At 45.6% G+C, this 14,748-nt stretch overlaps 1 protein-coding gene across 1 annotated transcript in view; it reads left to right on the top strand.

The window, feature by feature from the left end:
- Positions 1–11,221, top strand: part of waslb (WASP like actin nucleation promoting factor b) — a 22,899-nt gene extending 11,678 nt beyond the window's left edge. The window contains 9 exon segments of the mRNA XM_042079660.1: positions 2,080–2,349; positions 3,088–3,268; positions 4,286–4,328; positions 5,297–5,450; positions 6,558–6,600; positions 6,602–6,713; positions 6,715–7,155; positions 8,272–8,380; positions 9,768–11,221. Coding sequence (XP_041935594.1) covers positions 2,080–2,349; positions 3,088–3,268; positions 4,286–4,328; positions 5,297–5,450; positions 6,558–6,600; positions 6,602–6,713; positions 6,715–7,155; positions 8,272–8,380; positions 9,768–9,829 — 1,415 coding nt within the window. The 3' untranslated portion in view covers positions 9,830–11,221.
- Positions 11,222–14,748: the final 3,527 nt, after the last annotated feature.

Genomic DNA, 14,748 nt, shown 5'->3' with positions numbered 1-14,748 from the left:
ACTCCCCATTTGAAAAAGCCTACACTTCCCCACACACACACACACACACATACATGAATGAGTGTGCAGTCACACACACACACACACACACACATGAATGAGTGTGCAGTCACACACACACACACACACACACACACTTTTGCTTGGAAGAATTAATCCTCTCAGGGTTAGTTGCCCTCCCACCATATGTGAACCACTCTAGTGGCGACGCCAGCTCTATTGCCCAAGGCTTGGCCCATCCCAGATATGGTTTGAATGTTCTAGAAAAGTGTTTTTGTGTGTGTGGTACAAATTCTTAATCTGGCAAGCCGAAAAACAACAAAAACCCTCCTATACCCTGCCGTTTATCAATATTAAGACACTGGTCGAGGAACTGCTTGTATTTCTGCAAAGGCTGAAGCTTCAATTTGTGCATTATGTGTTTCATTTTGTGCACCTCTCCCCTATCGTTACGTTTGTATTGTTGATGTAGTGCCACTGCCACCTTGGAGCTCTGTGTGTGAACACTGTGCCTTGATGGCAAAACAAAAATATTAATCCGTTTAGCGAGAATTTTGGGCGCCGCCACTAATGGGTCTTATAGCCAATCAACATTGATGCGTCTCTCTCTCTCTCTCTCTCTCTCTCTCTCTCTCTCTCTCTCTCTCTCTCTCTCACCCCCCCTCTCTCTTTCTCTCTCTCTCTCTCACCCCCCCTCTCTCTTTCTCTCTCTCTCTCACCCCCCCCCCTCTCTCTCTCTCTCTCTCTCACCCCCCCTCTCTCTCTCTCTCTCACCCCCCCCCCCCCCCCCCCTCTCTCTCTCTCTCCCCGCATGGTGCCTGAAGGTATGGTGAGAACTGGCCCTAATCTCTGTGACATTTCCAGTGTGGCCCAACAGATAGGAGCTTGACGTCCATGATTTGCATGGGTGTGTTTTGACAGCTCTGCCCTCCCATGGTGGCCACAGGCTTTTTCTGCTGTGCCCAGAGTGTGTGTGTGTGTCAAGACACAAGCAGAGGAATTTGTCCTGACACAAGTCACCCAAAGTTAAACTTATAGAAGCATGCATTTACAGGTTACAGCTCCTTGATACAAGTCGGCCCTCTACCACTGGCCTTTAAAGAAAGGGAGGGGGGGGGGGGGGGGTTCCTTGTGGCTAAGAGGATGAACCTTTTCTTTCTGACTTGACTGTGCATTGTGAACCTGAGCGGAGCAGTGCATATTCCTCCGCGTTCTTAGGAAGTAATATGAGTGAATTGGGTGGTAGCTAGCTTGATATGTAGCTTACAATGGGAAATGTGAGGTTTGAGTGACATGGACCAGTAACGAGGCCTATTCATACCCAGCCACAGAATGACACTGCTTTCACACGATTGAGCAGCGGTACCGTCACCGACTGACAATCGGTCAGTCCAGGTTCGATTTACTCCATTTTCGATAAAAGCGTTGGCTAAATATCAGTCAACTTTAACGTCCTTATAAAACAAGAGACAAATTCTTGGTACCAAGCATGCCTAATAAGTAGATGTCAGCGGTTAACCCCACCCCACCCCCCGACCGCACATCTGTGCCCCTGAGTCTGCGGCCCCTCTCTCTCCGTGATGGGCGGCGTCCAGCCGGCTCGGCAACGATTTATCACGTTTCAGAAGGAGGAATTGAGAGATTTGTTGGGGAGGGATTAGCGGCGGCTTTGCTGGTTATGTAAAAAGCCAGTGGCAGCGTGTAATTCGCCGGGATTAGACCACAACTGCCCCCCCCCCCCTCTCTTCCCGGGGAAATGGGCTGGCCTCAATGGGCACCCGCTGGAAGAGGCGTTGCCCGACGCCAGCACGGTGACCTAAAACTGCCCCTTGAGCACAGCTTGATGATCCCATAGCGAGCCACTCGGAGTCAGTCAGTTTGTCAGTCGCTCGCAGGGCAGTCGCAGGGGACTGCATCTACCGAACCCAAATCGCTGTGGGTGTCAACGTGTCGTCGTAGCTTGAGACTTGCGGGAGGACGTCCGCAACGGGTCATTGCCACCCCCATGCCAGCCTGGTCCTTACCAGCTCCATGAAGATGATGTTCTGCACCACCTTCCTGTCGGCTCCTTCTGAGGAGCTGGTGGAGGGCGGTCCGCTGGCCAGCGTTGCCTGGCACCGCTGCACTGCCTGGTGCTGCCGCAGGACGAGCTCTACGGGCCGCTGTCCGAGCCGGCCGCCCGCCTCTCGCTGCGCCGCGGATGCTCCGCGCTGGACATGGGCCACCTGCTGCTGGACCCGGCGAGCGACTCTCCGGCCAGCTCCTCCAGGTCCCAGAGTCCCGCTGGCACCAGCCCCGCCGCTTCACCTGTCTCCAGCACTGGCTCGCCAGCTGGGCACGAGAGCCGAGGTAGGGAGGCTCCTCAGACCCATGACAAAGGGCAGGGCGGATAGGAAAGGAGACGGAAGACCATTTGATTCCTTTTATAGGAATGTGGTTAGCATTCAGCTGTGGTTAGCATTCAGCTGTGGTTAGCATTCATCACAGCAGCTTCCAGAAGACTGGAGGGAGGAAGTACGATTGGGTATTTAGTTGGCTGGTCTTTATAGGGGCTTCGTTTTTTTGGGTTGGCATAGCAGTGCTTCTCTCTTTGTGTCGCCCCCTCGGCGACTGGGTCACACTCTGTGGCTGCGAAGGTGTGTTTGTGTGTTTTGAGTGTGAGCGTGTTTGTTTTGCTCTGAGAGGATCTCGGTGATTGCTGTCCCTCCCAGCTGTTTGTGTCGGCGCCAGCTGTTCTCCCAGACTGCTGGCCGAGCCTATTGGAAATGGTGCCGTGACTGTGGCTGGGCTAGGCTGCTGGCCGATGCTCTTTTCCGAAAAATGGGGCGCCAGACAGTTGTTAGAGCAGGCAGGGTGTCCTGCGGATTGTCCATTCTGATGCACAGAAGGGCGCAACATGTCTCCCGCTGGCAGGCGTCTGAACCTAAATGGTTTCGTTCACATGGCCCGGTGTGAACTCCCCATTTTGCACGTCTCTCTCTCCATCCCTTGATCTGAGGGGGTGGAAAAGGTGTGTAGTTGAGGTGAGTTTTTTTTTTTTTGTTTGTTTGTTTGTTTGTGTTTGACATGCTGACATCTGTCTTGCAGGACCTGCCTTGCCAATGGCCACCGTGGACATCAAAAACCCGGAAATCAACAACATGCGTTTCCATAACAATTCCCAGATGAACAACATTGTCCACAGCAACTTCAACAAGAAGGAGAAGAAAGCCAAGGGCAAACGGAAGAAACTGACCAAGGCGGACATTGGCACGCCAAGCAACTTCCAGTAAGAATTTTGTTTTTATTTATTTGTTGTCCTTCCAAAGCGTTTGTGTGTAGTTGCTCTTGCGTGCCGTTAGAAAGCCCAGTAAAATGTTTTAAATCCCTGCGAGTGCATAAGCTAATAAATGGAATATAAACGTGGGTGTCTCATGACTACTCTCCCCTTCGAATGGATTTTAATCCTGTATTATTTAATGCCCTTTTCACAACGTGAATGTGAACCAAGCCCTGGTCCCGTGCCCCATATCATTTTAATGCAGTGACTCACTAGGACTAGTCCCTCAGTGGGCCAGTCCCCTCAGTACACTGGCCATGACGGAAATCATACATTCATCTTTGACATATCCCCTTTAATCCTACATGATGTTTAGCTCACGTGACCTTCCTGGGTGGGAAAATCGTAGAGTGTTATTTTCAGGAATGGGGTTAAAGTGGAATCCGTATGGCAGGTCAGGGAGATCTCGGCTCTGCTCTCTGACCATCCAGGATGTGTGACCTTGGCCGACCTTCCGCAGCTCCCCGAGTGCCCCGGCCTGAGTTCACCAGATCTCCAGGGTGTCGAGTTTATCGCTGGGTGAAGGACCCAGGCTCAAAGTCGTGCTGGCCTGATTAAAGCTGATGCGCACACGTCCAGGTGCTGGACATTTAGCACTGCTGGTGCCTTGTAGGCGAGTAGGGTTGCTGGTGAATATAGGCTATTGAGGAGCTGCAGTGGTCTTACTGTCTCCAGGTTGCCAGCCCTGATGAATATGCATGCAAGGAGTATACATCCTAGGTGCATGTGTGTGTGGGCACTTGTGTGCGTGAGGTGAGGAAGTAAATGTTATGTATTGATAACTGACTCTCTCTCTCTCTCTCTCCTCTCTCTCTCTCTCTCTTCTCTCTCTCTCTCTCTCTCTCTCTCTCTCTCTTCTCTCTCTCTCTTCCTTCTCTCTCTCTCTCTCTCTTTCCTTCTCTCTCTCTCTCTCTCTTTCCCTCTCCTATCTATCTATCTTCCATCTCTTTCTCTCTCTCTCTCCAGGCACATTGGACATGTGGGCTGGGACCCAAACACAGGCTTTGATGTGAGTATGTCAACAACACTGGATGGCTTTTTAATTTCGCCCGTTACAGCATCGCACAGTGGAATCAAGTGGCGCATTTGATCTGCCTCTAGCCGGATGCGAGGGCTTAAGACAATGCTTTGACTTTTCTCCCGTCATGTGCCTGTCAACAGCCACGTCAGAAGTCAGCAGCCGCTTCTGGGTTTGAAGTCGCAAAGCCCACCACCGCTTATTGCTCAACCAGAAGCATTACACAAGCAGATTTTGGGGCGAAAAATAGTAATCATAAACCTGTTTTCGCATAATCCATTTGCTCCCTCCGAAAAAAAAAGAGGATAATATTTATCCGAACAGGAGAAAAAAAAAAAACTTCTCATGCATAAAGTTATGAGGAGGAGGTATTAAGTGCTATTTTTATTGCAAAGGGGGAAGGATATTATGCTTTGTTAACAGTCCTGTTCCAGTCCTTATGATTGACTGATCTTGTGTTCCACACATCGTTGGCAGGGGATGAGGCAACACAAAATAGCCCACGGTAAAGGCCTGGGGTTAAATTCTGCCTGTTTGAAGATCATTTTCAAGCATGTAGCGCAAGGGCATGTAGGTCGCTACACACAGACATATTCACTGCTGGATTGAATATCAGAAATAACAGTAATAATCCAGTTTAATCTCCAAACCCAATCTAAATACTTCCCTCTGCTCAAAACATGCTGTGACTCAAGCACATAGTCAAGCCTCTTCACCAGCAGGGGGTGGTGCAGTTGTAGTGGAGGAGTTGTACTAATGGCCATAGTTTATGACCTTATTTATGCAGTGTATGTTTGTCATGGGGTGAGCATAGCTCAATGCTACTGAGGGGCTAACATGAAAAGACCAAGTAATCCGTGTAGGCCAGTTGTTTACTGCCAAGTATTACAGTGGTGCTAACTGACTAGCGCGCTATCAAACTTCTCTAAATCTGACGTCTGCTGTTCGTCCGTCTCCAGTTGAACAACCTGGACCCTGAGCTGAAGAACCTCTTTGACATGTGCGGCATCTCGGAGGCCCAGCTCAAAGACAAGGAGACGTCCAAGGTCATCTACGACTTCATCGAGAAGAAGGGTGGCGTGGAGGCGGTGAAAAATGAACTCCGCAGACAAGGTGTGTGTGCATGTGTTTCCCCTATGTGTGTTTGTGTGTCTCACAGATAGAGAGAGGTGTGTGTGTGTGTGTCTGTGTGTGGGGGGGGGGGGTGTTATTGGCAGGTTGAGTGTATGAGCAGCAGAAAACTGCAGAATACCTGTGGTTTTTTGGCATAGGTGTGTGTGTACGTTTGTGTGTGTGAGACATGGTCGTGGTGGTTGCTAAAATCCATGTAAGCACAATGCCTCCTCAGCAAAGCATTAACATGTTTATACACTCTGTGTGTGGGTGCGCGCGTGTGTGTGTGTGTGTGTGTGTGTGTGTGTGTGTGTGTCCTTCAGAACCGCCTAGGTTGTATGGTAGGTTGCTCTCGCTGTCTGCATGGTTTTGCAGTGGGTTTATAGACCTCTAATTAGCGCTTAAGGCTGCCCAACTACAGTCATGCTCTGCCCTCCGCTACTACTGTATCTGTGTTTCTGTGTGTGCAAGCATGCATTACTCTGTCACCCTAGTGTGGTTTTTCGTTTAGTGCCAAAGGATAACTGCAGTGTTAGCATGTTACCACTTTTTTGAACTAGTGGTATACAGTAGTTGTTGTATCAGAGGAGATTGTGTGCATTTTGAGTGCTTGCAATAATTTTTTAACTTGGCCAGACCGTTTTCAACTGCAAAAGTCCAGTAAAAGAAAAAAGCTTTAGAAGTTTCCGATGGTAGACTCCAGGCTACTGCTGGGAATTTCTTTTGAAAAGCTCATGGCAGAGGGGGGAGTGTGTGTTTATTAGTGTAGGCCGTGCTGGAAGGACACCAAGCAGAGGCGTATGCCCCGGCCAAGTTCAACACTGCATCATGTGTGCCCACTGACGTTTCTGGTTAATGTTTTGAGTCAGATATTATTTTAGAGTATTTGTAATCTCTCATTGAGTTTCAGTGCTGAGCTTCTCTCTTGAGTGCTTACTGTGATACTAGAAAGAGTGTGTGTGTGTGTGGTGTGTGTGTTGTGAAATTCAACTTTGATTCCTTTTGGAATGTGCAGTCTCTTTCATTGCTCTGATCATTGCAGTCTCACTGAAGTGAAATCTCATGTTACGTTTCCCCTCTTTCTCCCCCCCCTCCTGACATGTCCAGCCCCCCCTCCCCCACCCTCACGTGGCGGTGGCGGCGGCGCCCCCCCCACCTCCTCCACCGCCCCACCACAGCGGCGGACCCCCACCCCCTCCACCTGCGCGCGGCCGCGGAGCGCCACCCCCTCCACCCTCCCGAGCCCCCTCCTCTGCTCCGCCGCCCCCCTCCGCCCTCCAGACCGGGCATGACCGCCCCACCTCCACCCCCTCCACCCTCCAGAGGGCCTCTGCCTCCCCCACCCCAGCCTGCCCACGCCTCCATCGCTCCACCAGGGCCTCCCCCACCTCCCCCTCCCTCCTCCTCCTCTTCCTCTGCTGCCTCCTCTCCCTCCATGGGTGGAGGAGGAGGAGGAGCGCCCCCTCCTCCACCACCACCCCCACCCCCACCGGGACCTCCACCCCCAGGGCCTCCCCCACCGCCTGAGAACGGCGGGGGGGAAGGGCTGGACTCACCCGGCACCGGGGGCAAGTCGGCGCTGCTGGAGCAGATCCGTGGCGGCACCCAGCTGAAGAAGGTGGAGGCCAACAACAAGCCCGCCGCCACGTCTATCGGCCGCGACGCACTCCTTGACCAAATACGACAGGGCATCCAGCTCAAGACTGTGAGTGCAGGCGTCCGCCGCTGTTTATTTATGAAGAGATTGGTTCCAAAACGCTACAAGTCATTACATGATTAATAATCATGTTATTTAATTGTGTATTTCAGGTAATATCAATGAAATTGCAGTTCTGTTGTTTTGATTGAGTAAAGATAAATCAAACTACAATACTCTATTACATTTTCACTGAAATTACTTGGAAAATAAAGTAAAAAAAAAAATGAAAATTCATTAAAATGGAGGATATAGCGTTTTGGAACCAAACTCTTTATATATATTTTTTTTTTTGGGGGGGGGGGGTGGGGTGGTGCCTTTTATACTTTTAATTTGATAGGACAGTGAAGAGAGTTACAGGAAACAAGTGGGAGAGAGAGAGGTGGTGGGATCAGGAAATGAGCCAGCTCGGACTCTAACCTGGGCTCCCGTTGGCCCGTGGATGGCTGCTGTAGTCAGCTGCGCCACAGCGCTCCCCAGGCCTGCCCCTCTATTAGATCAGTTGCACAGCATGCGCATGATTGGTCCTCAGTTGAACTTAACCTTAAATCATTTAACTTAACATTTATGATATGCCACTAACACTTAATTCAGCTGAACTGATGACTGGTACTGTTTTGTCATTTCTGTCGTTCCTTAGTTAAACTCAAATGTCATGTTAAAGGTTATGATTTCCACTGACATTTAATTATTGCGTAGAAATACATGATCAAATGAAAATGGCAACATTCTTCATTGTGTAGACCTTTGCTAAAGACCTTAATTATGCTTATTCCTAAGGAATAGGATAGTTAATGCAAGAATTCATTACATGTTTGTAATGTAATTTAATGATTGAGGAATTCATCCATGATGCTGTACATCCATTGGTGAATTTACCAATCATTATGTATAAATAAATCTAGAACTCAGCCTTCCATGGAATATGAACATCCATCTACTTCTCAGTAAATTATTGTATAGATCGTGTGATGTAATATGTGTTTTGCCTAAACTAAGGCTTGTTTACTGTAAAGTGAACAGAACCTGGGTATGCAGTTATGTAAAGGGCTGCAGGCGAGTGGTGGGTAGAGGCTGTTGTGTGGATGTGGGCTGATGTCGTGTGTCATGTGACTGCTTGTCCAGGTGACTGACGGCCCGGACTCGGCCCCGTCCGCTCCGGCCCCGTCTGCGGGCATCGTGGGAGCCCTGATGGAGGTGATGCAGAAGAGGAGCAAGGCCATCCACTCCTCTGGTGAGCAACTCATCGCTTTTCGTTAACTTTTCATCGTTTTTCATCAATTCTTCATCGCTTTTCCTCCTTTGAGGTCTCCTCCTGTGTTGAAACTTCTATAGACCTTTTCAGTCTGCTCCTACAGGGTTTCTGGTTGAAATGCTCAAAACCAACGCCGATACTTTTTATGTCCCCAAGTTATTATTAGCTTCAAGTTGTTTTCTGTGTTGCTGGAAATGCCTTAGGAATGGACATGTTTGTTTATGCAGTTGAAAGGGTCTATGCAGTGGCCAGAACAATTTCAGAAAGCAGAGGGTCTTAATTTGTTTTTAAGTTTAATCCTTGGCAAAACATTGGTTAATATTCTATGTAATATAATAAGCTTTATTTGTATAGCTTCATACACAGTATGCAGCTCGAAGTGCTTTATTGTGTTTCCTGTGTATGCACATGACCTGAACAGTTTGATGTTGTCTTTGCAAAGTGGAAGCACCAGCTTTACAAACCTAAGTATGAGTGAGGAGTAAAATAAAACTGAGAGATTAGGAATAGCTCCTATTGTTACAGGCCGTAATACTTTAAGTTCCCCAAATGCTCAGTGTATTATGAGCAGATGGATGGGCTTTTAAAAGTTCATATTGAAGCCCTGCAGTAGAAAAGGCATCAACTTACTCGATTTTTATTTTATTTATATATTTATTTTTTGTCCCACCCACACTGACGCACTTTGCCAAATGTACACCAACATATCTGCTGAACAACCCACTCTCACAGCCTCAAAATCTGTTTTTTCGTCCTTGAAACTTTTGAGTTGACTCATATGTCATATGCTCATATGTCTTAACAACAATAAATGTTTGAAGTCCAATATAGTGTTCAGTTGTATCTCAATGTTCCTCGGCTATCCTTATTCTCATTTCTCACCCCTAATGCCCAGAATATGTATTAGATTAGATTATTAGGGTTGCCAAATGTAGTGCTTTTTAGCGAATTATACACTTTTTTTGTCAGTCGCATTGCCTTTTTTTCAGTCTTTTTAGCTTGGTGTTACTGCTACATTTTTTAAGGGGACTAATGTTGGGATTTGAATCAGTTTCAAGCACAGTTTTGTTTTCCCTGTTTTCCAGTTTGTTGGTGGTTGAATTTAGTGATCTGTGGGTTTTGAAAGGTTACAAATCCCTTACTGTGATTGTGAATTTCCATTTGATGCTATTTAGTGGCTTTCTAATGAACCATAACTTGTTGATATGATTTCTGTTCAACTGCTATACCTTTTGGAGAAGTGTCCATAAAGCCTTCCTAATGGCACACATCAATCACTGTGAATGTTTGTCTTTAGTTATTAAAGTTATTTTGTGGTCAAATGCATCTGGAACTAATATACATCTTCCCCTTGTGTTTTAATCAGATGAAGATGAAGATGATGATGAAGAGGAAGACTTTGATGATGATGATGAATGGGATGACTAGTGACCCCCCCCCCCCCTTCCTAAGTAATAATGACACTAAATTGCTCCTGTCTTTCTAAAATCTTATTCAAATTATAATGTAAATGTTCTATCAGTTTTTTTCTTCTTCTGTATATTTTTGTTGCCTTTAAGCTTTTTTTTTATCATTAATCTGTGCAATACCTCATTTAATCTGTAAAGGTTTGTCATCCTCTGTAAAGTTTTTTTTTTTTTCTTTATTAACGTGCAATTTTACATCAAGTTTTTCTTGATTTGTAGAGTTGATTTTTTTTTTTTTTTTTTTTTTCATCAGTTCAAAGGGAGAACTATGGATCAGAACTGATGGAACCCTTAATGTTGTAATGTCAGTCAAAAGTGAAAACACTATTTTCATACCTTTATTCTTCTGTACTCAAAAATTTCTTTTTCTTATCGAAATCTAGTTTAGCACTATTATTTTTCTCGAGAATCAGCTCTTTGGAATATCCAGGCCCATTGCTGTTGATGAAATTGATTTTTGTAAATTTACTCAAGAGTATGAGTCTGTTATATTTTTGCACGAATTGAGAAGATAAAAAATGAAACAAAAAAAGATAGCAAGAAGCAGATATCCACTACATAGGAACAGGGCAATATCATAACTGTATTTAAACAACAAAGAATTCTTCTCTGGAGCAACCCTTGAAAATCCATTATGGGGGAAAAAAAAAAGAAATTGAACACTACGCAAAAATGCAACACTACAGCATACCCGTAGGCCGTAACTCTAACTTTACAGGTGCATACTTTTTTTTCTGTTTCTATTTTTGTTTGTTTTGTTTAATTTTTGTTTTGTTTTTAAAAATTCAACACTAGCGTATCGTCGATGTCGTCATGTATATCTTTTACTCCCCCACCCCCCGAAACTCGGAAGAGGAATCATGGGTCTTCAACGCTCTAATCAGGGCCGCATTCAAGTAAATGATCGGTGAACGAGGGAACAACGTCTCGGTGATCTATTTCTTTTTCTTTGTTTTTTTTTTTTTTTTTTTTTGTTTTAATCATGCCAACCTGCTGCATTGTTACCTTAATAATTGAGTCACGTGACTAATGGCCACTGCTCACAAACACTAGATTAACCCTTTCATTCCCCTATGGGGCGCTAGCTTGGGGCCATAGCTTGATTCACTGACGTAACATGCAGGGACGTGGCTACTGACAGACCGTGGGAACACTAGTAGCGACAAATGCAGAATGATTTGTTTTGTTTTTTATATGCAGAGCAGTTGTTGTCTGAGTTTTATCAATTTCTCTTTCAGTTGTTCCTCAACAGGAAATAGCTTTGCATTAAGAAAACACACAGACATCAGACTTTCAAACATAGGTTGGAAAAAGAATTAAGTCGTACACTCAAATAAATGTTAATATTTACAGATTCTTGTGAGACTTTGTGCTTTTAATTGTCACTAACCATTTTGTGTGTGTGTGCGTGCTTGCGTGCGTGTATGTTAATGTATGTGCATATGCATTCATGCACAAGCAAAGATCAGGGTTCCCACGGGTCATGGAATTTCTGGAATATCATGGACTTTTGGAAAGTCAGGGAATTTTATCATTTTGGGGGGGGGGGAGTATTGGATTTTCTACGAATTTTGTTGTAGCACTTCTTGCCAAAATACATTAATACAAATATAATTCCACGCAGACTGGTTAAGCTTTACTGCTTGCTTGAGTAGCTCAATTTTATTTAATCAATGCCCATTTATTCATCTGAGTTACCAAAGTAATAGATTCTTGAATGTTAGATGGCTGCTCAAAATCATTGGTCGGTATATTGTACCATTATACACATACACATTATATAGTAAGTCATGAAAATTCAGGTGTTTTTTGTCAAAGAAAGTCAGGGAAAAGTCATGTAATTTTACAGAGTGGGAACCCTGAAAGATGTAGCATTCACTAGTGTCTGACAGGAGAAACGTCATAAGGGAGTTCTTTGCTATAGGTGTGTTTGTGTAGAGTGTGATACTTTGTATGTGTTAGTATGGTCTGTGCATGTTGGTGTGAGTGTGAACTAGAGGCTATATTATGGTGTGTGTGAGTGTGAACTAGAGGCTATATGGTGTGTGGGTGTGTTTGTGAACTGAAGGCTATGGTATGGTGTGTGTGAGTGTGAACTGGAGTGAGCACTCGTGCGTAAGAAGTGTGTGTAGCATACATACCAAAGTGGCCGGCTGTCATATTTAACTTCCTCCTGTGGGCTGGTGTTTTAACTTGATGCCTTGGGTGACCTCCGAGGCATGGTCCACTAGGTGTTTCCCCAAAGCCTGGTGGGTGTGCTGACCGAGGCGCTAGACGGCCTCATCACAACACACACACACACACACACACACACACACTCAGGACACCAACACACTCACAGGATGCCACTGTGCATTTCTCATCACTCGTGCACAAGTTTGATTAATATGACAACAGATGCAACCTGTGTGTACACACATCTTTTATGAGTGCACTGTGAGAGGGTATAATTTGGGCTCAGATATCACCACTTGCCCTTTACTGTAAATGTGAAAATCGGAAAATGTGGTTCACTGTGACTAGCTAATATGACTACAGCTTTCACGTCATGTTACTAAAGTCCAGAGCGCTTTTTGGGGCAGCCGTGGCCTACTGGTTAGCACTCTGGACTTGTAACCGGAGGGTTGCCAGTTCGAGCCCCGACCAGTGGGCCACGGCTGAAGTGCCCTTGAGCAAGGCACCTAACCCCTCACTGCTCCCCGAGCGCCGCTGTTGTAGCAGGCAGCTCACTGTGCCGGGATTAGTGTGTGCTTCACCTCACTGTGTGTTCACTGTGTGCTGTGTGTGTTTCACTAATTCACGGATTGGGTTAAATGCAGAGACCAAATTTCCCTCACGGGATCAAAAGAGTATATATACTTATACTATACTTATACTATACTTATACGTTTGTTGTGCAGATGAGGGTGTATGAGTCATGTTGCTCTCTCGCTGAGGTGAGCGGGAAAAAAAGCCTGAGACATCATGTGCCTTATGCTGACCATAAGGTCACCGTCTCCCATGGCCACAGCCTCGCGTGACTGGCTCTATTCGTCCAGCCGATGGTTTGGTTGCCTAAACAACAGCTCCCAGCTCATCTGCTCTGTTGGAATTGAGGGGGATTAGAGCAGGTATGGCACTTTCCACTGGCCCATTGGCACCCTCCAAATCCACCTGAGACCCAGCCCTACCACTGGCCTGCAGCCATGCCCCCAGCCAGGCTGGGAAAGCAAGAGCAATGGACAAGAGAGCGGCTCAGTCAAAAGTCACTCAGAGCTAAAGAGTGACACTCCCACTACAAAATTCCTCACATAAACAACTTTTATTTTCTTTCTGAAAAATGTTAAATTCTTGATGGTCAAAGAATATAAATGGGATCTCCACATCCCTAAAACTTTACTTTCCGATTTTTTGATACTTTGGTATTAGATTAGATTAGATTCAACTTTATTGTCATTGTCCATAGTACAAGAACAGAGACAACTTAATGCAGTTTGCATCTAACCAGAAGTGCAAAGTAGCAGAAAAGTGCAATGTGATATGCACAGTATAGACAGTATAACACATATAGTGCCGTGTAGACAATAGTATTCAGTTAAGAAAGTGGTAAGGTTTAGAGTAATATAAATCAAATATAAATATATGCAATGTATTAGCAGTAGCCAAGAGCAGAATAGATATGGATATGCAGTAAGAACAGTGTATAAACAACATGTACAAGTTTAGTAAAAATAATATAGATATATGCAGTGTATTAACAGTAATATTATAAAAAAAAACAATACATTTGGATATTCAGTATGAACGGTACAGACATATATTTACAGTATGTATAGATATGTGCAGTGTAGTAACAGTAATATTGCACAAGTAGTAAAAATTAAGTGTACTGTATGTGCAGTAAGAACCATATAAAGAGCTGTAGAATATGGTTATGTATAAGTGTAATTACATTTTATAAATATAAATAGAATAATATGGATGGGATAGGGTAGTGTAACTGTCCGGGGGGAGGGGGCTGTTGAGGGACAGAACGTCCGCCTCCTTGTTGTGCCTGTCAAGGTTGCCATGGTTGTGGACACCACAACAGGCACAGGCAAGGAGGCATCTGGAGGGGCTTAGTTGGTTGTCACAGGGGTGCAGAGCTAGAGTTCAGGGTGACAGCCGCAAGGGAAGAAGCTTTCTCTGAATCCGCTGGTTCAGGTGCGGAGAGACCTGTAACGCCTCCCGGAGGGGAGTGGGGGGAACAGTCTGTGCTTGGGGTGAGAACAGTCTTTGATGATGCTGCGCACCTTATGCAAGCATCCATCGCTTACCCTGGATGGCCTCGATGGAGTGGAGTGAGGAACCGGTGATGCGAGGCAGTTTTCACCACCCTCTGCTTGTGCTTTCCGGTCGGAGGCTGAGCTGTTGCCATACCATACTGTGACAGTTGGTGAGGATGCTCTAGGTCGTACAGTGGTAGAAGTTTTTATGTTATGTCATAGTTTGCTGTTTATAATTTTCTTGTCACTTCATTGCTGACTTGTGAAATGTCGTGCCATCATTTTCGTACTGATCGGTGCCAGCTCTGTGGTTTGATCCAAAGAGATCAGATTTGGGAATTAATCAGGCTTCAAAACAAGTCAACACATCAGTAAATGGCCGAAAGGTTGGGGCAAATTCAAAATGACATAACTCGTGGATATGTGGATTAACCTTAACTGGATTTAGCTCAACTGATTGGGTCTCGAGGGAAGAGTTGGTTATGATTACAGCACAGTTGTTTTCTAGACAGTTGCCTGGCAGTCAGACCCAGTATGGCTGAAAGATTCCCATGACCCTCTCTGAATGCCATATATCACACTATAAACCATCTGATTATCCCTCTCATCAAGTGGCCTATTGTAATATCACTCAGGA

Source organism: Alosa sapidissima, chromosome 22 (genome assembly GCF_018492685.1).
Source record: "Alosa sapidissima isolate fAloSap1 chromosome 22, fAloSap1.pri, whole genome shotgun sequence".
NCBI lineage: Eukaryota > Metazoa > Chordata > Actinopteri > Clupeiformes > Clupeidae > Alosa > Alosa sapidissima.
Note: the sequence above shows the minus strand (reverse complement) of the source record. Positions and strands in the feature narration are given on the sequence as shown.